This window comes from Panthera pardus, unplaced genomic scaffold, assembly GCF_024362965.1.
Source record: "Panthera pardus isolate Hobbes unplaced genomic scaffold, ASM2436296v1 HiC_scaffold_19, whole genome shotgun sequence".
Taxonomy (NCBI): Eukaryota; Metazoa; Chordata; class Mammalia; order Carnivora; family Felidae; genus Panthera; species Panthera pardus.
Genome location: NW_026526754.1, coordinates 12,700,384 through 12,726,863, shown reverse-complemented (window position 1 = coordinate 12,726,863; position 26,480 = coordinate 12,700,384). Strand labels below are relative to the sequence as shown.

Genomic DNA, 26,480 nt, shown 5'->3' with positions numbered 1-26,480 from the left:
ACTTGTTTCCAGGTGACTGTACCTGCTTCTCATTGGGTTTCAGAATCATGTTGATGGGCTCCAGGAAGTAGGTGTTTGCTTTGACATCATTCTGAAAGCAGAAGAACACCTCTGCAACCATTGGCGAATTGTTCAGGATTGTCAATGTTTCCATGTTGCCTGGGAACAAGGATGACTTGTACCTGTAAATGAACAAGAATTAGGGATGTGGTGGGGGGCAGGGGGCGCCTGGGTGGCTAAGTCGGTTAAGTGTCCAACCCATGATTTTGGCTCAGGTCACCATCTCACAGTTCATGAGTTCAAGCTCATGCATGCTGAAAGCACAGATCCTGCTTGTGATTCTGTCTCCCTCTCTCTCTGCCGCTCCCCTACTTGCTTTCTCTCTCTCTCTCTCTCTCAACTTTTTTTTTTTTTTTTTTTTTTTTTTTTTTTATTTTTGGGACAGAGAGAGACAGAGCATGAACGGGGGAGGGTCAGAGAGATAGGGAGACACAGAATCGGAAACAGGCTCCAGGCTCCGAGCCATCGGCTCCAGGCTCCGAGCCATCAGCCCAGAGCCTGACGCGGGGCTCGAACTCACGGACCGCGAGATCGTGACCTGGCTGAAGTCGGACGCTTAACCGACTGCGCCACCCAGGCGCCCCATCTCTCTCTCTCTCTCAAAATAAATAAACATTAAAAAAAAAGAATTAGGGATGTGGATGTGAGCACTGACTGAGAGTTCAGGTGGAAAAGGAGATTGTGGGGTGTACAAAGGGTAGTATGGTTCACTGAGGCAGTAGCGTGGCAGCTAAGAACACAAGCTGTGCACTTGTGGAGACTCGTGGCTATGACCTGACCCCTCTCCCTGCAAGCCTTGGTCTCCTCATCTCTAAGAGGGGAAGATAATATTTGTTAGGATTTCTATGACTATTAAATGCAGTGGCAGCTATCACGGCAAAGAATTCTAACAGAACCAGGCAGCTCTATCCTTCCCAGGGCTTATCTTCCCAGGAGGCATGAACCTTTGAGTAACTTATTATTTCACATCTGTCTTAGAGATGACCTCCTTTACCTCCTTCTCCTAGACCTGTACAAGATGTTACTGTTGTGACGTGCATTCATTTGGTGTGGTTCGTATAAGGCTGTTTCTGTTCCTTCGTGACTCTCCACAGAGTTGAGAACTGTTGGCATTAGAAGCTGCTCAATTAAGGGCACTGAACAGAAAAGGAATCACAGAAGGTACAAGGCATGCCAATGAAGATGCTCATCATCAGAGGTCAGAGCACAGGTCAGGAAAACAGAGTCACCATACTCTTCACTGCTGCCCAGAAACAGTCTGAAAAGCTTTTTGGATAGACAGTGATAAAGGAAGGAAGGAGAGCAAATGGCAGAGACCAAGTCAGGGTCATAGAGACAGAATTTTCTCAGTGTCAACACCAAAGCGGGGGTGACCTTCATATCTAACTGGTCACCGCCACCATCCAGCACTGTGCTCAGTCTCATGTGTATTATCCAGTTCAATTTCACAAATCTGTGGGTGGGTGCTATTATTTTCCCATTTTGCAGATGAGAACATTGAGGCTCAGCAAGATTTAAGAAAATAAATAAATAATAACAGATTGTACTGGGCCTTGTTTCTGGGCCACTGTAATCCTCTCCTTCTGGACCAGCGCTGTCTGGCCCCAAATTCTGGTTGGTTCCACCGCTGTCAGAACACATGCCTCTCTGAATGGCCATAATTTCCCTGACTTCTGACCTTGGCTGCTTTGTACATCATGTCCATCAACCTGACCCCCCTCCATCTCTCTCTGAAACCCTTCTATTGGGCCTTGAAGATCCACTCCGTTGTCAGCCAACCCTCCTCATCTGGGCTTTCTGGTCCAGCCTCTTAGGAAATAAACTCCGGGTATTAAGGGACTGGAGAACAAAGAGGGCTCGTTAGTTGCACCAAGTCAGTGAGAACACAAACATTCTCTACTTATCACAGTCAATGCTAGACGGAATTAAGACGTGGCTAGAACTGGGTCCAGTTTTGGTCTTAACCTCCCTGCCTACACAATGGGAAGTTTGTATGTGACTGAACAAACTGGTCTCACTAGAAATGTATGGCCATCACCCTCACCTGGGGCACCCAATTTTGCCTGACAACTTTAATCTGTTTCTTGTATTCTACCTCCCCAGCTTTCCACAAAGACTCTTTAATCTGCTGTACATTTTCTCAACAGTTTTATCTTCCCTCCACTTCCCTCCTTGTTAGGGATGACCTTGAAAATGTGTCACGGAGAAAATAGATGGTTGCAAGGGAACCTTCTCACTGTTTCGACCAAATCTGCACCTGAAGCCATCTGCCTTCCTCTCTCCTAGTAGGAGGTGGTGGCCCCTCTTCCTGGCAAGAACAGCATCTCTGTATCCCATTGTGTAGTCTCAGGGAGCTGTACCACTGATGGCCCTTACTTCCTCTCAAAACTCTGACCTCTTCCTCCCTGTGTCCTCTTGGCATCCCGACATCATGAGAACAACAGTGTGTGAGCAGTGTTCCCTGGATTCCATGTCTCCCTCTCATCCTTGACTGCCTCTCTTTCTTCACAGTCAAGCTTTCCAAAGGACTATCTTCACACTCCATCTCCTTCCTTTTACCAGCCACTGACTCCTCAACTCACTTTGCTTGGGTTTCATCCTCAGAAATCCCTAAAAGGACCCTTGCTAAGGCCCCTATGGTCTCCATGTTGTTGAGTCCCACGGATGTCCTTTGAGAACAAAAACCACAGAGCTTATTCCTTGCTTTCTGTGGCTACTAGCTATACTTCCTAAGCATCTCAAACAACATATCGCAAAGTGAACTCTTGATCCTACCCTTTCTCCAACAAAACTGGTCCTCCTCCGGGATTTTCCATCTGGGAAGATGGTGTCCGCATTCATCTGGGTGCTTAGTAGGAACTCGGGGCACAAGAACCCAGTTCTCCTGATTTGTGGCTCAGGGCTAACTGGGGCAGCCTCATAACAACTACATCCACATGGCAATCCTGCTTTGCACTATTATTCATGAGTGCAACTTGGAGTCTGAAATCTGTTTTGAAATAACGGAACACTTACTTATCTCTTGATTTTCCACAAAGCAGTGGCCCGAAGCAAAACTTCTCCATGTTCATAATATACTTCTTAAAGATGACCTCATTTGTCTTTATGTCTGTCTTCTGCTCAGGAAATACCACTCTGAACACAGAGGAAGAAGAGAGGAAGAGAGGCTTTCTGAGTGGAAGTTTGATGCCTCCACTTGATGTTTACATGAACCCGATATTCCCTGTTCAGCAAAGGGTTCAGGTGTCTGGAGACAGAATGATTCTTAATTTGAGGACCTGAGTTGAGCCTTTGTTCCTGTTCCCTCCCTCCCACCACCCCTGGGATGAGAGAATGGTTTGAACTTGAGAAAAAAGATTCCCAGTGGAGTCTTCAATAATGAGGGGCTGATGATAGAGCTGAGCTAGATTTCCTGTTCTAGGGTGCCGGGCTACAAAAACAACCCCTATGGAAAACTAGTTCTGGACATTAGCTAGCTTCTGAGTTCCTTGTCCAGTGTGGCCTCCTGGTGAGAATTGCAAAAAACGTCTTTCTGGTGGACAAGCTATAAAAGGCCTCTTCCCCTAGAGGGGTTGTGTCACTAGCTTGCTCAGCCAGGTGACTTTATGTTGTGCATAAGGGGCGCAGTGGTGTTTGGTAGCTCAGAATAAAAGTCCGCTTGTGGACTTTCACACATTTAGTGATATTACAGGAGAAAAAGTCCGATGGTACATACCGAATCTGCTTAAATTAGCTCAGTAGTTAAATAAGCCAACTAACTCACCAGAGGAGGACATTTTGCCGGCCTGACATCTACTGACGTGCTCCATAGCTCAGTTTCATGGCATATGACATTCCTGCGGCTTTGTAAGTGTCTAAAACACTGATGCCCAGTACAGCTGGCAAACCCCGGGCCCACATTGGTAGGGAGAGCTACCTTGCTCAAAGTGCCATGTGGGAAAATGAAAGTGTTTCTGTCAACTCTCTCTTTCAAAGTACGACGGACTTACTTTGGGTCTTGGCAGATGTACGGGTAACTGCACACGCCTCGGCAGTAAAGCTGGTACTGGCGGTGAGTCCCAAGGATCTCAAAGTTAAATGTCTGGTCGAAGTTCCCAAGGTCGTCAGAAGAGAAGTGTATTCGTAAGGTCACCTCACCGTTGGCTGGCACGATCCACCGGAAGTGGTTCAGCCTGCCAACGACCATGGGGCTTTTAAAGAGAGAAGGCTTCCTCTGGGGCAGGAGCAGGCAGGACAGCTGCCTGGGAGGTGTCCCCACCTGCCAGGGTTGGGCACAATCACGCAGAGGGTCCCGCGGGCAGGACGGCCCTTCTCCCCTCGGGCGCTGTGTCAGCCACACCCTCTATTTGGGCTTCAAAACTACCCCCACCCCCGGGTGGTCCAGAGGCCCACCTGGTAAACTTCTCCTGAGACAACTGCCCAGAGAAGCTGTTCTGCTCCGTGTCTGACAGGGGGGCAATGGCTCCAGACACTGCCCCAGAAAAGACCTTCCTGCTGAAGGCCATGCGACGTTTGTCCTTCTGAGTGTCTCGGACCTGATCTGCCTTTTCTTTCAGTTTCTGTCTGCTCCCCTTGGAGGAGGTGGTCTGCTCCTCCTGCGCCTTGATTAAGAACAAGCACGAGGTCTTAAATACTCATCTGCATACACATGAACAGAGACAACTACAACATGCCTGCTGTCTGGGATGGCCGCGCTGTAGGTCCAGGATGCTGGTGGCTGCCTAGAGCAGGGGAGGGCCCAGCCAACTATCCTAGCAGAGAAGAGGAGTAGGCTGGAGAGGAGTCCAGAGCTTTTCCTGGCATCCCATTCCCCGAGGAGGAGGCCAAAGCCTAGAGAAAGCTTGAAGCTGCAGGGGATATGCTCCCATATGCATTTTGTTGTGTTTTCTTAGTACCTTTCATTCTACACCCCTCATCTCCTCCCAATCACATTGATTTTGGGACAGACCAGATCCGTGTTCTGATAGAATATTCCAAACTCTGAAATTTTCTGACTATTCTTAGAGGGTCATTTCACTTACTCCTTTATTCCCTGTATTTTTTGTAAGACAAAAATTAGGCTTCAAAGCTTGATTTGATTCATAGAGGATGTGGTATATATCACACTCCATCACAATGAGGGACAAAATGCCATGTCGACCCATGATTACAGACGCAGTGTGTTCACGTGGCTGGAGTGGTGCCCGCCAGACGTGGCCACGGTAAAGTGGGCTTTTCCTTTTGCAGCTGGCTGGTCACCTGTGGGATGATGCTCTGGGCTCGCGGTGAGCATCTCGTTCCCCAACAAAGTACTGCTTTTTGTTTTGTATAAGTTGGTGCTCCTCAATTAATACTTTTCTGGGGATAACAGAATAGTGTTTTTCTTTCTTTTTTAAAAAAAGTTTATTTTTGAGAGAGAGAAAGAGAGCATGTGTGCAAGAGCTGGGGAGGAGCCGAGGGAGGCGGGGAACGGAGGGTCAGAAGTAGGCTCTGCATTGACAGCAGAGAGCTCAATGCGGGCCTCAAACTCATGATCCGTGAGATCATGACCTGAGCCAAAGTTGGACGCTTAACCGACGGAGCCCCCTAGGTGCCCTGTGTTTTTCTAATTCTACTCTTCTTTTTATAGTTTTAGTTGCCATTCTTCCAGAATGAAGAACTTTCTTCTGCTAATTGGGGATGAACTAGAGTTCCTCCTAAAATGGTAAGTTAAAGAATGCTTAATCTTTTTCTGTTTGTGGCTCATTTTAAGGAAAGAGTTTGGTGTCATAGTCACCTCTGATGTTGGCAATTTTTTAATCTTTTTTATTTGGATTCTGTTCTAGAAAAGCCTGCCTATGCATGCTGCTGATCTCAGATGATGATTTCTTTTTTTTCTAAATGTTTATTTTTGAGAGAAAGAGAAAGAGAGTGAGAGAGAGAGAGAGAGAGAGAGAGGAGGGGGCAGAGAGACAGGGACAGAGGATCCAAAGCTGGCTCCTCACCGACAGCAGCAAGCCAGATATGGGGCTTGAACTCACGAACTGCGAGATTATGACCTGAAGTCGGATGCTCAACTGACTGAGCCATCCAGGTGTCCCTCAGATGACAGTTTCTTACTTGTAAATAGCAGTTTGAGGCAGTCTCTTCACCTAACTGAGCCTTAGGCAGAGCCTATAAGTGATTTTATTTATTTATTAAAATGTTATTTACTTATTTATTTTTTTTTTTTTTGAGAGAGAGACAGAGCATGAGCTGGGAAGGGGCAGAGAGAGAGGGAGACACAGAATCTGAAGCTAGCTCCAGGCTCTGAGCTGTCAGCACAGAGCCTGATGTGGGGCTTAATCTCATGAACTGTGAGATCATGACCTGGGTGGAAGTCGGATGCTCAACTGACTGAGCACCCCCCACCCCGCCAGGCACCCCCAGGTGATTTTATTATTCTTGCTGGGGTGTATGTTTTGTAGGAGGCTGTGTGGAGAGATTCAAATTTGGGGCCACCACACTCCTCTGGGAATAAAAAGCCCATCTATAGTTCTTAATTATATATACCTTCTGCATATTATTGGTCAAATCTATTTTTCCTTTGTGATTTATTCTATTAATTACATGTCTATTTTCTTTTACTTTTATATGATTTCATTTGGATTGCTTATATTTTGAATTTTTTAAAGGCTCATTGATTTATTTTGAGAGACAGAGAGAGAGAGTAGGGGAGGGGCAGAGAGAGAGAAAGAAAGAGAGAGAATCCCAAGCAGGCTCCATGCTGTCAGCATGAAGCTCGATGCTAGGTTCAAACTCACAGTGAGATAATGACCTGAGCTGAAATCAAGGGTCGGATGCTCAACCAAATGAGCTGAGGTGCCCTCAGATTGCTTATATTTTTAACCCAGCTGGAATTAATTTTACCACCTTGTGTCAATAAAGAGATAAAAAGTGAGTTTACCAAAATATCTAATCTTCCCTTGATAAATTCTTTGGTAATCTGTCCTTTTTCTAGTGCTGTGTCTTCCCTTAATTCGTGTCTGTTGATTCTTGTATTCTCATGCCCTGTGTGAACTACCTTATCTTCCCAATACATTCTAATATCTTTTTTCTAAAAGAGCTGGTCTTGCTTAATTGTTTCTCACACATAAGCTTCAGAGCAATTCAACAAGTTCCCTAGACCATCCCACGAGGGCTGGAAAGGGTGGAAGATGAGAATGAGCCATTTTGAGAGAGGCTCATGCGGGGTCCCCAGGCAGGATCCCTGATGAGTCAAAGGCAAACACATCAGCGAGCATGACAGCCAACGCTGTACTCAATTTTTGACCATGTGGAAAGTGGCCTCTGTCTGCCCATCTGAATTCCCGCCAAGGTCAGGAGGGCAAGCAGCTGGCTTGCTCCTTACCTTTGCAGAGCTCACAGTGCTTGAAAGCTCTGGTTCTGCTTCCCCTTCTCTTTTCTCCTCCTGGAGGGAGAGCTCTTCAGGTGGTGGGATCACAAACACAAAATGCTTCAGGATTTCTGTTGTGGCCGGAGGCAGCCGCTTCAGGGGGTGGGAGATGATTGAGAATAAGGCCGGAGGTGGGATGGGTGGGCCAGAGGAACCCAGACCCAAGATGTCCAGGATCTAAAGGGAAAGCCCATGGTTAATTTCCTATGCACAGGGTAGGGTTCCCCCAGCTCCTCCCCGAGCGAGCACAGGGTGGTTCAGACCCTCCTGTCTTTTCCTCACCATTCTTGGGAGATGCCCCTGCTATGCGCATGTGTCAGGGGAGGGGTGTGAAAGACCTATGGCACAGCCCTGTAGGTTTTTCTAGATCCCCAAACCCCTAGAACAGGCTGGGGCACTTGTTGTGGCTGCACGCTCCCTGTACCTCTCTCATCATGGCCCTTGTCACCCTACCGTGTCTGTCTCTACAGCTGGATGTTACATAAACTCCACTGGGACAAGAACCAGGACACTATAGCACAGGGCCCAGCACATAGTAGGCACTCAAAACTATGTTTTAGAGACTAGCTCTTAAGGCTCTGATGTCTATAGTACAGAGTTGTTCCATCTGTTTTCAGATCCCGTGTTAATTGTTCTTTCACCTTTAAATGTTCTTTCCTTCTAATGCTGAAAGATAGGGTCAGAGCAGGTCAAATATGGCAAAGAAAAAAAAAAAGCCAAGGTTCTGGGAATGGGGTAAATGATGGGAAGGAAGAGAGAAGTCAAAAAGAAACCAAAGAGAACATTCATTCCTACAGCATTCTCCCCTTCTGCTCTCATATATACTGAAGGAGCATCTTCCAGAGCAGATGCCTTTAAAATTTAGCAGCAACTTCCTTCTCAGCATGGAGCCCCTCAGAATAAGCATGCTATCTCTAGATTTGTCATCATCACAATGGTGTTACAGCCCACCAGAGCACCCGTTCTGTGGACCAAATGGGCTATTAGGCCAAGCAGGCAACAGTCTTCATGGAATCCTGGGCTTCTAACCTGCAGGGCAGGTGGCTAAAGACCTAATGCTTAGCTAGCGTTAACTCCCAGGGTTTGAATGTCTGCGAGGGAAAGGAATGAACAGTTTGTACCAACTGTTGAATTAATAGAGCCAGGGTTAAAGAACTTTATAACCAACAGTCTAACCTGTGGCTTGGAGTGTGGAGAGAAAACAAAAAGGCAAGCAGATCATCTTGGCTATAGTACTGGAGCACAAAGCAAGATGAGAAGATGTCCTTTTCTCCAAAAACACAATTCTAGGGGAAAAATGGCCATGATGCCTTATCTAAGGCTGAGTGGAGGCGGAACTGTAAAACGAGTGGTGTTGTGTCCTCCAACGGTCTTCTGCCCTTTGGCCCGCCTGGCCTGCTGCTGTGGGGCCAAACCACACCCTAATGTGCCCCCTTGCGGAACTACCCGTGTCCTCCCATTAGCCCTTACCTGCCATACTTTCCTCCCAGGCTCTGTTCTCTCCTTGTTAAGGTTGTGTCTAATTTCTTATAGACGAAACCAGAGATCAGCAAACTGTGTCCCCCTGGTCAAGTCTGGCCTGCTACCTGCTTTTGTAAATGAAGTTGTATTGGAACAAAATCATTGATTTATATGTTGGTGGTGGTTGTGACAGAGACTAGATGACCCGCAGCCTAAATTATTTGCTTTCTGGTGCTTTACAGAAGTTCTTCCTCAGACAAAAGCCTATAGTAACTGTCTCCTTCAAACCATTACCCAAGAGGCTTCTGGATATGCAATATTTTCTAGGGCCAAAAGGCTATCTGATAAACAGTATGATTTCTGTCACTATAAGAACTTGTGGGAACAAGATTTTAAAGTAGTTGAGCCTCTTGCTTCACCCTACAGCGTACCTACCTTGCCAGCCTGTAACACCAGTATTATCGATATTAAAAATCAACCCTATAGACAGTTTTTTATGAGGTCAGATAGAGTGATTTAGATCTGTGGAGCTTTCTATGGATTTTCACCTAGAAATAGGTCCTTTTAGCCATTGTTGTCTTATATCCAAGGGATTAATCAGAGATTAATGGAATTAAGGGGATACAGAAAGAAACACCTTAATGGTAATTAGTACAATACCTGCTACCCCATTCATTACATCTGCATCCTGGAAAAGAGTCTGTACCTGATCCCCTTTGGGAAGCCTGTCATTGTCTAGGGCCTGCTTCCAGTTCAAGCCTTCCATGTCAGGTGTCTGGATGTTTATTAATGGCACGCCTAGATCCTTCTTCCCCTCGTGGTCCTCCTCCCCATCAGCCTCTCCTCCGTCGCTCCGCTCCTCCAGAGCCCGGAGCTTCTCCAGACGCTCCCTCTCAGCCTTCTCCCGCTCCTGGCGCTCCTTCTCGGCTCTCTCCTTCTCTGCACGCTCCCTCTCCCGGTCCTTGCGGCCTCGGCGCCCACCCGAAGGAACCTGGCGCTGGTCATCAGCCTCGTGGGGTATGTCGTCGGTGCCCATGTGTTGCAGCAGAATGCCTTGCTTCCGGTCCCAGTACATGAGGATGTTCTGAACATCCTTGAGAGTCAGCTCATAGGTCTTAAACTTGTGGGCCAGGTGCTTGTCAGCATCCTTCCGGAGGTCCCCCTCACTGTCCTCTGGCTCCTGGACAAGGGGAGACCCAACCATGTGAGGGTCTGCCAGTTGGTTCCTTCTCTTCTTTGTCAGTTCCTCCTTCTCCGTTAACTGCTCCCTGATGGATACTTTCCTTTCTACTGAATCCATCTTGACATCTAGTTTGGAAAAAGTAAGCATCTAGGAGGCAAAACACATAAAACATGCTTAAAACATTTCTTTACTGGAGAACAACAGCATAAATGAGAGCAAGAGGATATTGTGTTTTGAAAGAAGGCCTCACAGAGCCCCAGGTGCCTCTTATAGACCCAGGGGCTATGCCTCTGTCTGTGTCATCTTGGGGGGTCCTTGTTAAAATATCCTCTCCACGGTCCTTCGTGGGGAACAAACAGGAGTTTAAGAATTTGGCTGTGTCCTGGCTTTTAAAAAATACTATTTATTTAATTAACCTGGCCTAGAGAAACCAACTTCATTCTTTTTCTCCTGCCCTTTTAAACTTGCTTTGTGGGCTCTGATTTTCCTCCCCTCTGGATGGAATCCTTGGGGAGGCCCCAGAGGTTTTTGTTCATTCTTTGATGACATGAAGTCTAGCCGAATGTTCACTGACTGCAGAGCAGCCCAGAACCCCCTTTCCCGCTGAAAGTGCGCCTCCTCCATAAAGCTGGGCTCTGAGGCAGGCTTGCTGGGTTGGCTTCCCCCTTGCCTCAGCGCCTCACCGTACCACTCCTCTGTCTCATCTCCAACGCAGCTAGGAGGTCAGTGCTGGGTAGAGCTGTCCCCTGGAGGGGTCACTCACCTAGTTGAGTATGGAGGGGAGGGGCTTGGCTACTACTGTGTCTTTCTCCACTGTCAGTAGAGTCACTGCCAAGACACTGAAAGTTCTGTCCGGACAACAGATATCAGGCAGAGGACTCTGTGTGGAAGGAGCGGCCAGAGAGGGGCAGGGAGGGCTTGCCCTTGGAAGGTTGCAGGAGCCCAGCACAGAGCAGCTGGAGGCCAGGTACAGTGGAGAGTCCAGGCCTTCTTGCTTCTTGTGCTTGGTTCTGCTCCCAAGCCTGGGCCGTTTCTGCACGCTCAGACCCTGCTCCTTCCTGAGCTCTACCTGATTGTGGCCGCTGAAGCCTAATTCCTCTGCCCTTGTGTCTGCTCAGATGTGGTCACTGTGCCTTGCTCATCTACTGGGACCAGTCTGCATCTTGTCTGGGAGTCTGGCTTGTCTGGCTTTAGCTTCACCCTCAGAGCATCCAGTGCTGAAATAGTCACTGTGCCCACCAGCTGGCTAGCTACCCTCCCGGGCTGTGAGCGCCACTCTTGGTGCTGTGTTGGCTGTTCTGCCTTCCTGGGTCGTGGCCCCAGAGATGTGACTGCTAAGCTTGGCAGGCTGGTAAACTATCACTAGTTGTCTGCAAGGACAAGCTTATGTTGCAGTGCCTTCCTTGACCATTGTCAAGATAAGCTATTGGTTGAACACCGGGGCTCTACTGACTTTGTGGCTTACTGAGGCAAACTGTGAATACCAGCCCATTCAGCACCATGCAGGGGACTTACGGGGAGGGCGGGGTACAGTGGAAAGTGCAATGACTGTGGTCAGACGTAACTGGGGGAGGTCCGGTACCCACGACTTTGTCTCTTTCAACCCCAGGCAGGGTTCATGGCTCTGAACCTCACAGGGTGGGAGGGAGGCCAAAATGACAGAATTACATAAAGGCCAGCCAGGGATCCTGGCACACAATCAGCCCGTGACAAATGTTGGCCCCTTCCCTCCTACCTTCTGCTCCACTGCAAAATCCAAACAGTATCAGGTCAATTTTGTGGAAGGGAAACGTACTGGATTGATGGGCCGGTTACAATGTATGCTCTCTCTGTTCTGCTTCTTGCTAAGGAGCAAGAGAGGGTTGCTACCTGCCGGTTTGCTGTTTGAGATTTCTTTGTGGGAGGTTCCTCCTTTACTGGTCCTTGCTTTGGCCTTTTGACCTTCCGTTTTAGCTCATCTTCTTCCTTTTGCCGCTCAAGCTCCTGCTGTAACTTCTTTTCATGCATCTCCCTTGCCAGCCTCTCCAGCTCCCTTCATCAAACCAAGCAGAGACAACAGAGTTTAGAGCCTCTCCTGTCCACTCTCCCTGACTGGGAGTGTCCAGTGGAGGGACATGGGCAGAGCTTTCTTGGGCATAAGAAGAATGAAATGCAGGTAAAGAAATGTGGGTAAATAATGTGGGTAAATAGGAAGGAAGGAAGGAAGGAAGGAAGGAAGGAAGGAAGGAAGGAAGGAAGACAGGGAGGGAGGGAAGAAGGGAAGAAAGGAAAGAAAGAAAGTAGGGTCTCTGAAAAGTCATTCAGCAAAAGTGATCACCTCAAACTCAACTAAGAGGAACTCTCAATATGCATATCAATCTTCTTTCATAGGAGAGCAAGGCAAGGGCTGAAAATAGCTTGATGTTAGCAGTTTTCAAAAAGTAAGTTGCAAAGATTGTTCTGATATCAGTTCAGATGTGGCTCAGCTTCCTATACTTGTTACATCTAATGTTCAGACAACATTAGAACAGAAACAGTGTTTTATTTATTTATTTTTTAACGTTTATTCACCTTTGAGAGACAGAGTGTGAGTGGGGGAGGGGCAGAGAGAGAGGGAGATACGGGATCCGAAGCAGGCTCTAGGCTCTGAGCTGTCAGCACAGAGCCTGAAGCAGGGATTGAACTCATGAGCCATGAGATTATGGCTCGAGTCGAAGTCTGAAGCTTAACTGACTGAGCCACTCAGGTGTCTCAAGAAATGGTGTTTTAAATAGCAGTCCCTAATGGCTAGCTTGGAGCCATGGTGGTGGATCTGAAAGCCACATTCCTTTCTTTTCTCTATCCCTTCCTGCTATGGATTCAGCTGGGCCTGCCCTGTTGCCAGTGGCAGAAGGGGCACCAAGGCTGGGACACCAAATATAAACAAGAGTGGAGGGGACAGCATTTCTGAAAGTACAAAACCCATCTGTTTTCATTTCTAGGAATCCCTGGTTGCTCCTGGTTGCTGTGATTCTCTATCATCCACTGTAGCCAACTCATCATTACTAGGTGTGTGTGTGTGTGTGTGTGTGTGTGTGTGTGTGTGTGTGTCTCACACAAACAAGTCATTGCTGAGCTTTGAGGATCAGATTTATATTTTCCAAGTCCACTATGAAATAAATTCCTGAAAGCAATGACCTGGATGAGAAAGAAAGGAGATTCCTTTGGAATCCCAAAGCTAGTATTTTTATACCTCTGGAGGACTGGGTTTGTTTGTTTGTTTGTTTGTTTATTTAAATGTTTATTTTTGAGAGAGAGAGAGAGCGCGCGCGCGCGCGCGAGAAAGGGGGGGAGGGGCAGAGAGAGAGGGGGAGAGAGGATCCGAAGCTGGCTTTGTGCTGACAGCACAGAACCTGATGCAGGGCTCAAACTCATGAACTGTGAGATCATGACCTGGGCTGAAGTCAGATGTTTAACTGAGACCCAGCCACCAGGCAGCGCCCCCTGGGCATTTTTACAAGGGACCATGCAGATGAAGAAATGAGGGCATACTATGGGGGCAGAGAGGGCAAAAAAGCTCTTTTGGGGTCAGTTGGAGGAGTCTGGAGATGGAAGGAGACTATGTCCCCCTACAGTAGGGCAAGTATCTTGGCTTTGCCAATGTGTGGAATTCTATGGAGGGTAAGCAATATACCCTCCTCTCCCAGCATGTTTGAAGGTCTGAGGGCAGAAAGGACATATATCCTACTGCTATCTGAGATAGCTTGAGTCTCCTGGGGCCCATGTGGTGTGGAGGGGATTCAGTCTTTCCTGTGTGGTTCCCAGTGATGGGCACAGAAAGTGGCTGAGACACTGCCCAGGGTCTCTGGTGAACCGTCCAGGCCGAGGATCAAGTGGGAGAGGCAGTCAGAACTCAGGGCACAGATAACACCACAAAAGGCCAAGATGATGGCTGGGGAAGGAGAAATGACTGAGTTCTGGGGAGCGACCATTAAGCTCATGTCAAGAGAGTGGCCCCTCAGTCACCAGCTGTGGACACCTGAGCACAGAGGCTGATGAGCCACACCTAGGGGGCAGTTGTCAGGAGAAGCTTGTGGGAGCTCTTGGAGAATAGAGGGGCCAGAAGTCCCCTGCCATTATATCATACAACCTTCCCTCTAGTGTCAGATGTCCTCCAGAGAGAAGGATGGGGAGGACAATGAAAGAAACCCTGAAAGGCTGCAGCCACCAGTCCCCTTGATGGTCAAGGTGTTTTCCTGCTCTTAGCAGGTCATCTTCCTGTCTCCCTTGGCCACACTGCTCCCCCGGAAGGTGATCCTCCTGTGTCTCCCTTGGTCACGCTGCTCCCCAGAAGGTGACCCTCCTGTGTCTCCCTTGGTCACGCTGCTCCCCCGGAAGGTGATCCCAGTCTCCAGGATGGGCTATGTGTTACTCCCGGGGGGAACCACTTCCAGCCTGACTACCCCTTGATTCTGACCTCTTCTTCCTTTCCCGGAGGGCCTGCCAAACCTCTCGATTGAACATGATTTTCTCCTCCTCTGTCATGGCATCATATTCTTCCTCATCCATATTTTGGAGACGCTCCTTCTCTTTCTGAAGTGCCTCCCTGCGTTTGCTCTCTGTGGAGGGAACAGGGAGAGGAAAGTGAGGGAAAGTGACTCACTCACCAGCCTTGGCTGCAGGGCCCTCAGTGGCTCAGCTCCCAGCCCACACTTGCTATGGAGGGTCTATGACAGGGCAAGGGTGGCTCTGGTGCTGCGGGGACGTTCTTGATCTCTGGCGGGCCTTCCTTCACTCACACAGTTCCAAAACTGGTCTCCATCTGTGCTAGACTGAATAGTAGTTCCAAAGATGTCCATGTTCTAATCCCCAGAACTGTGAATACGCTACCTGGTGTGGGGGAAAGGATTTTGCAGATGTGATTAAGTTAAGGACTTTGCACTGGGAGACTGTCCCGGATTATCCGAGTGGGCCCAGTATAATCACAAAGGTCCTTATAAGAGGGGTGCAGGAGGGTCAGGGTCAGAGAAGGAGATGTGGCAATGGAAGCAGAGGTCAGAATGCTGTGAAGTAGGGACCATGAGCTGAGAAATGCAAGTGGCCTCTAGAAGCTTGAGAAGGTAAGGAAATGGATTCTCTCCCTGGAGCCTTCAACGAAACAGAGCCCTGTGGACACCCCGCTTTAAGGACTTCTGACTTCCAGAAATGTAAGACAGCAAGTCTGTGTTGTTTGGAGGCATCCAGTCTGTAATTTGCTACCGCAGTGATAGGGAAGTAATATAGCACCCACGGACTTCATACACTACAAACATATGCCGCCAGAGTGCTCAGGGTGACAGAACCATTTGCAGACCAAGGGAAACCATTTTCAATACCCTACAGATTCCAGGTCCAGAAGCATGGTCATGCCCCGCACAAAGGCTGTCAGATTCTTTTCTACAACTTCCACTTGTTGTAGGCCTGTGCTTTGGACTCGGAGATGTATATTTGAAGATCCTTCTCTGACACTTACCAAGGGCTAGGAACAGATAAGAATCAGGTTTCTTCCTCCATAGGCTGCCATGGGGATCATATAGGCAACCCTCTAAAGCATCTAGGCCCGTGCCTGGCAAATTCATAAATGTTCAATAAAAATTAGATTTGAATATAATAATATTGTTACTGGATGCTGCCTTGGGACTTTTTTCAAATGCAGAAGATTTCAGGGAGAGGAGCCCATAATGCAATGGTGAAAAACCTCAATCCACAAGTAAATGAAAAAATGAAAAGAGATACTTTATTTCAAGTTGATGGTAACGGGGACATAAGCTTTCTGGAAAAGCAGGAAGTCGGAGGCTGGAACACTGCCAGGGATTTTCTTCCTAATTTTTCTCTGGATGAGAATGTAAGGAAGCAGTCTTTAAGTTCTGTTTAAGAACTAAGAGAGCTCAAGTTTGTAATTATTTCCTTAATGAAAAAGCACTATGATTTGCTTGGATTTTTCCAGAAGAGAGGTAAGGCCAAGTAAGGAAGGGCAGTGATGTCACCGAGCTGAGGCCAGAGCAGGAGACTGCCTCCCAAGGAAAGTGTCACCTCCTCCCTTGGGGACCAAAATTTGCTAGGTCTGCTTATGACTAAATTGGGAACTCAAGCTAACATTACTCTGAATGTGTGTGTGTGTGTGTGTGTGTGTGTGTTTAATTTTCAATCACTGAAATTTTTTTCACGCTACTGTTGTAATGACAGGAAAAAGCAAGGTTTCAGAGTTATAAAGACCTTACTAATTTGCTGTGTGATCTTACACTGTTGATGTCTCTGAGCCTCCTTTTCCTTGTCTGTAAAAGGGGGACAATGATCCCCAGAGGGTTACTGTAAGGATTAAATAACCCACAGTGCCATTTAGAGACATTTCAAGTGTACAGAATGTTGGCTGCAGTGCATGGGAGACAGGAGGCTAAGATGTAGAAGCTGTTTTGTCAAGTTTATGAGCACTTCCAGTGTTTGCAGGAAATGTACAGTCCCCTTAAACAAAACCAACAAGCTAATCAGTCACCTGAGTCAGGATGGGACTTGTGATGTGTCCCCCATGGGTTGGTTGTGATTACAGGGAAGATGAGAAGGGATGCAGTGTGATATTAGGGGGAAGGGAAACATGTCTGTTACAAGAAGAGCTGGCTGGGTCCATTCCCTGTCCTGTAGTCTCCCGACAGGTCAGCCGCACCTCAGTTCCCTCAGGTGCAAAGTAGAAATAAGAACTTCTGGTCACCTTACAGGGCGGAGGTGAGCACCGATGACATGGCAGATGTAATAGGTTCATCTGCACAATGGCTCAACGTGGTGGAGAAGCATTTCAAAAAGTGTAAGGCTCTGTTGGAAGGGCTGTTAGGGCTTGGGAAGGGTAGCCCAGAAGAGTACGGGGCTTTACCTTCTTGCTCCTTTTTGGCTTTCTCTTGGGCCTTCATGACTGTGTAATCCTGGGCCATGTTGATTACGTAGATGTGCTCCCGGTTGCCGATGGCCTTCAGCAGGCAGAGGAGAGCCACAGCCGCGTTCCGAGCGAAGAGGGTCTCAACGCTATCAAACACCACTCCGCGGAAGCAGTCACTCAGCTGAAACCAGAGTGAGAAAAGACAGTAACTAAGGCCACAGTTACCGGGTTCTCTATGGAGAAAGTTGCTTGTTCTTTCGTGGGTGGTTTTACTGGGGGCTGCATTGGTCTCTGCTGACCTACTGGGCCCCCATGTAAATGCCGTTAAACCACCCTTCCACCTGCTACATTCAACATGCTGTTATAAAATATGAGAGAAAAATACAAATATTTTATCAGTCATGCAAGAGCTTTATCATACGTATTTATAGAATAAAAGATTTCTCCCAACTCTACAGAAATAAGGAACGCAAACTAAACGTGAAAGTGAGGGTTTGGGCAGGTCCATGAGGAACAGGCAGAGAGGAGGGAAAGGCAAGGTATCCCCCCTCACAGAGTAACAGCAAGGGCACCAGTAGCAGGTGGGCCATTCAGATCTTTCAGTGGCGTTACTGCCTTGGCGTGTAACGATCTTGGTAATACTAACCACTGAGGAGCAGCCTCTGTTGTACATCAGTGTTACTCAAAGGGTGGTACACAGACTGGCCACCCTTGGCCAGGAGCTGATCACTACCAGTGTTTGATGAGACCAGAATCGTGTGCCAGAATGTAAATCAACGACATCATGAAAAACACTATTTATTTCAGCTGCTGTTTTTTTTTTTTTTTTTTTTTTTTTTTTTTTTTTTGTAGCAAGACTGTCGATGGAGGAAGCCACGCAAACTCCATGTTTCATCAAAGACCAGTACTTCGAGCAGCACTGCTCTGCTGGCTTACTTTGGGTTTTACCAGTGATTTAACCTGGGTACACGAAACACCAGCACACTTACCAGCCCACCTTGCTCGGGTCAGCTGAGAGTGACAGCACTGTGAACACAGTAGCCATCAAACCTTAACCTGAGTAATTTCCTGTGATGACATCTCCTCTTCTGGGAGCCTCAGGTCGCATTTTGTTCTATTGAAATGTGCAACTAATATCGTGGCCTACTTTGAAAAAGCCAAAGCCAATGGACAACTCCAGGACCTGGTGAGCCGTTTAGCTCTCTGCAAACCATAAGCAGCAAACAGGCTTAGGGGTGTCCTCCCAAATCCTGCTGATCTTGTTTTCTTTTCTTTAACTGTACAATGCTTATGAAAACAATTTTTTTAACTGGAAACGGTTATTGTGTTTTTTGACTTGAAAAGCAATGTGTCATTGTAAAATAATTCAGAAATGTATGAACAGAACTAAAAATCCATTATCCTGCTATCCAAAGATAACCACAGTTAATACACTTTCAGAGTTTTTACTGTTTGTATGACATACATTTAGACATATTCTTATAGAAATGCAATTGTGCTGTACATACTATTTCATAACCTTCTTTTCTCACTTAATACATTGAAAACAGATTTTTACAGCAATTAATATGGTTCCAAGTTCTAACTTTCCATGGCTCCATGTTATGATTTTTAATATACCACTGTAGGGCTGTATCATGAATCTGATTTTTTTTTTTTTTTTAATATGTAACATGCTCAATGGTCCTTTAAGGAGAGTGACTTCAGGCAGCAGACTGCGCCAGGGCCAGTTGCCTAACAAGAGCTGTCAAAAGGACAAGAGCAAATGACTGTTGGGGGTGAAGAAGCCCATCTTTCCTCTCCAAGACCCCTGGGTTCTGAACCGCCATGGGTGGGCCGTGGATCGGAATCTCAGGTCCCAGCGCAGGGATGGAGTGTGAGCCGTGCAGCTCTGGGCATGTGGGCACGGACGTACCTGTATGCGATCAGCCAGGATCTGGGTGAATAGGTCCTCAGGGAGCACACAGCTCACGAGCCCGGTCTCACCTCCGATACTGGGGCTGACACTGAGCCGGCGCTGTGTGGGCCCCGAAGGGAGAGGGCTGGAGGAAATCTGTCGAGCGGGAGAAGGATCAGGAGTTAGAATCCAGCTTGGTGTCCCAGCAGATCTCATACTTACAAGCCATATGACCTCGTGGAAATCGTATAATCTCTCTGGGCCTCATTTCCTCATCTGTAAAATGGAGACTGCTCTGTAAAATGAAAGGTTTTCGTTAAAGAATTGCCTAAGCTTCAAGTGGGAATACTGTGAAAGGTGCTTTGTATATGTACACATGTGTTCATTCATTCAACAAATATCGGGCACCTATTAGGTACAAGGGGTCCCTCTAGCACTAGGGATACAACAACAAACAACGCTGGCAATGTTGCTGCCTGTGTGGTCCTTATTTCAAATAGAGGAGACAGAAAAGGAGCAGGTGAATATCCAAATCAGTCACATAGTCTGAGATAGTGACAAGTGCTAGGGAGAAAAGAATGAGGTAAGGACATAGAGAACGGTGACAGGGTTGGACAACAATATGAAAGAATGAGACAAGATCCTGAGAGAAGAGTCTTTCTGTGAGGGAACAGCAAGCTCCTTGCACACGAGTGTGCTTGATGGGCTCTGGGGAGCACGTGGGAGCCCAGTGTAACTGTACTGAGTGAGCAATGGGGAAGAGGGTCGGGCTTAATTCAAGTCTAAGGCGTAGTCAGGGCTTGCAGACCCCAGTAAGGAATTTGGATTTTATTCCAAGTGTTATGGGAAGTGGTTGGCATGTTTTAGGCAGAGAATGATCTGAGTTTTATTTCTGAAAGGCCACTGTGCCTGCTGCATGAGGTGAAAAGAGCGGAGGCGGGAAGACTAGTTAGACATCTCCATGGTCAAGGCAGGAGATGAAGGATGCCATGGTGGAAGTGGTGAGAAATGGCTGATACTTTCTCTAACATTCCATCCCACTAGGACTTGGGATAGGATGTGAAAGAAAGAGGGGCACCAAGAATGATCCCTTGGGTTTTAGTCTGAGCATATGGGAAAATGGCAAAGTCATTAATTAAGAAAGAAAAAAAACTGAAGGAAGAACAATTTTTTGCCTTGTTCTGTTTTGGGTGAGGGGCAAGAGTCACTTTTCAGACACATACATTTTGAGATGTGTCTAAGCCATTCAACAGACATAATGAATGTGAATTTGTGTGCGTGAACCTCAGCTGGGCAAGAAATTGGGGTTGGAGACAGAAATGTGAGGGGCACACGCATCCTGAAAATATTTAAGTACTTAATAAACTGGATGAGATCACCTATAGAGAAAAGGTAGATAACGAAAAGAAAAGAGCAGATGACTCAGTCCTAGACTATTCCAAAAGCCAATGGATCTGGAGGATGTGGAAAGGTGCAGGAGTAGGGGGAGTCCCAAATGAGGCAAAGGGGAAGGAGAAGAGCGCGGTGGTGTGCTGGCCAGAAGCACGTCCAGGAAGAGGACTTATCAGCTGCTATGAGGTCATGTGAGGTGGATGACAGAACACAGGCCACTGGATCTGGCAAGATGAATGCCAGCGACCTTGAGAAGAGTGATCCGTGGGGTGGTAAGGACAAAGGCCTCACTGGAATAGGTGAAAGAGAGAATGGGGGTTGAGGATGAGGAGGGAGGCATGCAACCATTCTTGGGGGGAACAGCCCTGAAGAGGAGTTGAGGGACGAGGTAAGAGCTGGAGGGGGATCTGTGATGTCGGGACAGTGTTTTTAAAGATGGGAGGTAATAAAGCATGCATAGATGCTGATGAGAAGGATCTATAGGGCAAAAAACAAATGGGAGGGAAAGGGGATGACTGCAGGAATTCGGCTCTTGAGTGAGAAGGGCCTGCACATGTGCAGGGCCTAGGATGAGAGCAGGGGCAGTGACTCCGTGGCAGGGAGGGTGCAGCCTGGCTCGTTGGTCTGGTGGTGGGAGAATATGGTGATGGTCTTCTCATCGTTGCTGCTCCCTCCATGGGTCAGAAGAGAGATCATCAGCTGGGAATGAGGAAGAGGAAACGGTCTTAGGGGTTTGGAGAGTGACGACCACAATAAAATAGTTATCTTGAAGAGATGGATGGCAAATTTACTAGGGCAGACCAAAGGTCCACTTGAGATTTGTGGTCTTAATTTTTAAATAAAGACCACTCAGGAGAGATGAAGATTGTCTCCAGCTGTGTTCAGCCGCTCTGCATGGAGGAGGTGGAGAATCGGCTGAAGTTTTGCTTGGAGAGTATGATGAAGGGCAAGGGGGCAAGGGAATGCCTAAAGTGACAGACACAGATAACAAACCGAGTAAGATGGGGAGTGAAGGGGGTGGTAGGCAGTGAAGATGTGGACTGGAGTTTTGGATGGGACCAGTTACTTCTCACAGAAGTCATATGCAAGGTTAGAAGATGGTAGTTAGGATGTAGGATGTGTGGTCTAGAGGTCTTGGAATTTATGGGTAACGATGAACAAGTTCTTGAACATGACCATGGCAGTGAGGAGCTGAGGTGGGCATGGGACTGAGAAATGAGAGTGTTGTATTAAATGTCATTCAAAAGATAAGAATTTCCAGTGAGTGCTCTCCCAGAACACAGTGATGTATAAACAAATGACCTTATATTACAGTCATATCTTTATTATGTGACATATTATACATTGCTTTCCACTTGCAACATAAATAAACTTTAAGTCATTGGAGAGTTCATGCTTTAGGAGAGCTTTAGAAAACTGAAAAGCCATTTGTGGGTGGAGCATGCCAACACAGTGACTGTTGTCCAAAGCATTAGTCCTGTCACACTGGAGCAGTGTGAGCAGCCATGTGGGCAGGGGTGATCTTGAACAGGCTCTGAGTTCCCTATTTATTGCAAGGGGATTGGGATCAGATTTAGTGTTTTCTGCTGCCTTTGATATATTCTAAAAAGCCTTGCTTCACTGTCCAGATGGATGGAACCCAATCAAAGAAAATGATTCCCCATGACACCCTGTTTAATACAAATATGAGTTTTAGTTCATCCATGAATACCATATTTGGTCTTGAGAAAGAGGGTTAAATGATGCTGCAAAAGAAACTGAGTCGACGGTTCCAATTTTCAAGATGTTAGAAGAAGGAGGGACTGAAACGAAGATGAGAGGCATTATTTGGCACAAATTCAGCCCCCCAGAGTGTCCCATCCAACCTGCATACCTCCTCTCGTGAGGAGACCTTGGCTTCCATTCCATCCACCTGCGCCATCCAACATGTGGGGCCTCTCCTGCAAGGGCCTTCACCTCCACTCTGTTTTCTTCAACAGCCTCCTCTGAAGTGCCCACCTCTCCCACTCTCCCTACTGCACTCTTGGATGGTAACAAGACCCACAAACTCTTCCTCGAATCCTGTTTCATTCTGCTGCCCTCCTCTTAATTCCTTCTCTCCATATACTGCACTTCCCATATACTACTCTCAACTCCCCTGCCCCTTGTTCTGAGCACACTCGTGCCCTTGCAATGATGACTTCTCTCTCTACCTCTGAATGACTGCTTAGGGAAATCTTGAAACAGCGAAGTTATGCCTTCCTGTCTTGGCTGGAGAATCAGCATTCTAAACTGTCTTTTCTTTTGTCCACCACCCATTTCTGGTTCTATTCCTCCCGGTGGACACATCAGTGCTTCGCCACTCTCCTCAAGCATGCTGTGCAACACTAACCTCCTCAATGCTTCCTGCAAAGACTTTGCATCCTGCACACGTCTTAGAGCCACTCAGCAAAGACCTTCTCCGACCTCCGCTCTCCACTTGCCTTCCCCACACGCAGCTGTATCTGTTTTCACCTTTACTGACTCCAGAAGGAGCTGGCCCCCGTCCCTTTTGACTGTGCTTAGTCCTTTCCTCCCTGTCTCCTCCAGGAATCTCATTCCCTCTTGGGTGGATTGTCACCTTACACTCCTCCAGGAGCTCTTCTCCTTATAGACCTGCTTGTGCCTCCACCTCCTTTCAGAGAAACAACTCTCTTAACCCTAAATTTGCTCCTCTAACAACTAGTCTCTTTTCTTGTTCCTTGAAACATCTTGGAAGCCTACACTCACTTGACTCCACTTTCCCCCCGACAACTCATCACCTACCTCTCCACGGTGCCATCCACTGTCTGGCCACAGCACCTGCTATTCTGCCAAGATTGTTCGCAAAGTCCCTTGGCTGAGGCGCAAACTTCCTGACTACTTTATGACCTTCCATGACTCCTGTGCAGCCCTCCCACAATTCATATGAACAGTTTCATCCTTAGCATTCCTTTAGTATTAGACTGAGCCATATGAAATTGCTGTTCCAATGGTTGAATGTTGGCAATTTCATGCGGTTCAAGCCAATTCCTTTTACAAAGCTCTTTTGTCACCAATCTCATTTTATTGCAAATATTTGAATGTGTGGTTATCTCCTTCATCAGACTCTTAGGGCAGCTTAAGTGCAGCGATTTTGCTTTATCTTTATTTTGTTAGCATTCAACCCAGTGCCTATAACATTAAAGTCACTTGCTGAACGCCTGCCAGATGACCTCTCCTTGCAGGACCTGCACCATGAACCTGGTGAGGGCCCCCACAGCAATGGCATGATGCTGACATGGCTGAGGGGTTCTGAGGAGAAAGGGCAGGAGGAGGGATCCCACCCCTCTTCTGGGGAGCCCTGGTTTGTACCTGTGGCGTTTCGGACGCATGCTGGTGGTGCTGCTTCTGAGACCCAGAGCCATGGCTCTCCGCCTTGCTTTTGGCAATAATCATGCTCCCACGCATGGTCTTCGCCGATTTCATTTCAGGGGACAGGGTAGATTCTGAGGTAAACTTGCCCAGGGTCTCACTGCTCAGATGTGTCTGTCCCACAGCAGTTTGGCCTGAAGCAGCCTCCTGGGCTACACAGAGAGAGTGGGTTTATATTAAAAGTCACCTCAGGATGATCAGGAAATAATAGTGGGGATGGCACAACTCCTAGCGGGGTTGGTGTGATTCTCTTGAGGAGCACACAGCCGTCTCCATCTGCAGCTGGCTGGGAGGGGCTGGAAGAAGAGGCTACACACGCCGAGGCTGGATGAGGACAGGCGAGTGGAGAGGCTGGACTGGAGTCCAGGGCTCTTCGCTGCCCATCTGCCCAGTGGGTCCCATGTTAGTCTGCCCCACTTCCTCTTCCAGCCCCGAGGGCAAGCATTTCTGAAACTGCTGGTCCACTGTAGCCCTGCCTTGGAAAGCTGACACCTCAGATGGGGCAATGCGGTTGTGCGCTAGGCAGCCTCCACGTTTTCCAGCTCAGGAAGAATTGCTAAGACTCCTTATTCCTTGTTGGCCATTTCAGCAAATAAGCCCTCAGAACTCCCTTGAGAGCTGTCACTATCTTTTGTCCCTCTGTCCCTCCCCTGAGAGCTGGTTATAGGTACAAGGACACCATACTGCACCTGGGGGTGGCAGGGGTCAAAGGGCATTGAGGCCACCAGTGGAACAGCTGTACCAACATTCTGTTGGTTCGTCCCTCGTTCATCCAGGTCCTGTTACCCCCGGTGCCTCCAGGCTCCACCTGATTGTGATGGCTCCAGCCTCTTGCCACCTGTGCCCGCTCACTTCGCCATGAGTCCTATGCCTCCACGGCCGCTCCCACCTCCACTGATGGCTGTAGGGTCTCTTCTGTGCTGTCCCCATGTCTGTCAACCTCCCCTGCCAGCGGCGTCATCCAGCCATATCTTACAAAGCCAGCTCTTCCTGATATAATACTAATAAGGGTTTTCATTTCATCTCTCACTTCTTTCAAGACATCATCATTTCACCTCCTTTTTTCCTCACTGCCCAGCTTCTAAAACAGTAGTGTGGGCCACATCTGTCCAATAGACGTATAATGTGTATCCAATTTAGATTTTCTAGTAGCCACATTAGAAAAGTACAAATCGATTTCCATGGTATGTTTAACCCAATCTACCCCAAATGTGATTATATCAACACATTTCTACCTTGTTATTTTACAGTCTTTTTCTCCTACTACATCTTCAACTCCCATGTGCCACCCCCTACCCCCTGCCTGAACCACCACCCCCAAGCAGCACATTTCAATTTGGACACCCATGTTTCAGGTGGCTGGTGGGTACTGCATGGGACAGGGACACACAGGGTTAGATTTACCACTTCTGCTTCAGGACAGCCTGTGGACCCCGCAGTGAACAGCAAGTGTAGGTTTGGGTTTAACCCCTCCATTGAAAGGGCTTTCTCCAAAGTGCCCAGTGACCTCTGAACTGTGACCCACAGTGGCCCTCTCTCAGGGCTCATTCTATCTGTACTTCCAGCAATCTATGACTACATTCATTCATTGATTTGACACATTTTTGGAAGTATTTACTCTGTGTCTACTCTGTGCCAGGTACCAACCCAGGGGCTGGGAATGCATCAGTGAAGAGAACGAACACACATCCCTGCTCCCAGCTAACATTCTGGTGGGGTAGGGAGACAGTAGCATAAGGAAGTCAAGTAAATGGTATATGAACCAGTGATAAGGCCTATGAGACAGACAAGGCCAAGGTGCCCAGACCCAACCAGGGCACTGGAGAGGTGTGCAAACCCTTCTTGCCCCTCCCGCCTGCAGCTTTGTTTCCTTGACTTCTCTGCATCCTGCTCTCCTGACTGCCCACCCCTCTGACACTCACTCTGCCTTCTCGGCCTCCCTGGCTTCTCCTCTACCTACACTCCTCTTAAAATATAAGTGTTCCCCAATGTCCTGTCCTGCTCTTTCCATCCCTCTCCTCTTTCTGGAACTTTCTGGGATGATTTTCTTTCTTCCAGCAGGTGCACCTCTTACTTTCTTGAGGAAGACTCCCCCCGTTATGTCTTTAGCTTGACATGACCTCCTCAGGTAGGAAGACCAAATCCACAGTTTCTTATGGGACACCAACACAGCTCCAAAGACCTCTGTGAAATGTAGTTTAATTGACAGAAAAGGAAACAAAATCTAAGAGAACCAGAATTATGATGTAGCTTGGGGTTCCCACTGACGGTAGCTGATTATGCCATCCCAAAATATGACTATTAGAGTTCAGGATATGTCACCTCAAAATACGCTGCTTGCTTTTGAACTGTGGGCACTTGAAAAACAGCAAATGTGGGGAGAAGACTTCTCTGACCTTCTCTTATCTGTCTAAAGACAAGTGTCCAAAGGGAACTCAACTGTCACAAATCCCCACCCTGGGAGTTCCATCCAGCAGAGTGGACTGACTCATCACAGGAGAGGAGACATGCTTGTCATTAACTACCGTACCCTCGTCCATTGTTCTGTGGGTCCATTCATCTTCCCTAAGACTCATTTGCTCTCCCCTAAGAGGACTACCTCCCTCCTCTTCTCTCCCTGTGAAGATGGTATTTAATTCAGAATTCTAAGTCACCTCATTTCCTCCTGAGTATCTTCCATGTACACAAGAAGGACACATGTTAATAAACTTATTTTTTTTCCTTGTTAATCTTTTATTATAGCAGTCTCCGCCAAGAACTCAGGATAGAGAGAAAATTATTTTTCCTCTCTTTCACTACTCAAAAGCTACTTTTCTGA

At 47.6% G+C, this 26,480-nt stretch overlaps 1 protein-coding gene and 1 long non-coding RNA gene across 13 annotated transcripts in view; one reads left to right on the top strand and one right to left on the bottom strand.

Moving 5' to 3' along the window:
* Positions 1 to 26,480, bottom strand: part of HYDIN (HYDIN axonemal central pair apparatus protein) — a 433,704-nt gene that overhangs the window by 75,349 nt on the left and 331,875 nt on the right. For 10 of the 12 annotated variants that reach the window (XR_008423557.1, XR_008423558.1, XM_053906649.1 and 7 more), the window contains 11 exons: positions 23,603 to 23,814; positions 18,878 to 19,015; positions 16,960 to 17,143; positions 14,533 to 14,674; positions 11,967 to 12,129; positions 9,621 to 10,244; positions 7,409 to 7,630; positions 4,453 to 4,661; positions 4,050 to 4,232; positions 3,076 to 3,195; positions 23 to 182 (listed from right to left, as the gene is read on the bottom strand). Coding sequence is in view for 9 of the 12 variants with exons in the window: in XM_053906649.1 (XP_053762624.1) it covers positions 23 to 182; positions 3,076 to 3,195; positions 4,050 to 4,232; positions 4,453 to 4,661; positions 7,409 to 7,630; positions 9,621 to 10,244; positions 11,967 to 12,129; positions 14,533 to 14,674; positions 16,960 to 17,143; positions 18,878 to 19,015; positions 23,603 to 23,814 (2,357 nt within the window). In the remaining 3 variants the exon portion in view is untranslated. Of the gene's footprint in view, positions 1 to 22; positions 183 to 3,075; positions 3,196 to 4,049; positions 4,233 to 4,452; positions 4,662 to 7,408; positions 7,631 to 9,620; positions 10,245 to 11,966; positions 12,130 to 14,518; positions 14,675 to 16,959; positions 17,144 to 18,877; positions 19,016 to 23,602; positions 23,815 to 26,480 lie in introns of those variants that run through there. The other 2 variants (XR_008423559.1, XM_053906656.1) reach the window with 2 other exon arrangements.
* LOC109270656 (uncharacterized) lies at positions 12,118 to 18,395 on the top strand. Its single transcript, XR_002081612.2, has 2 exons — positions 12,118 to 12,252; positions 17,815 to 18,395. It is a non-coding gene; the product is annotated as an uncharacterized LOC109270656 (long non-coding RNA).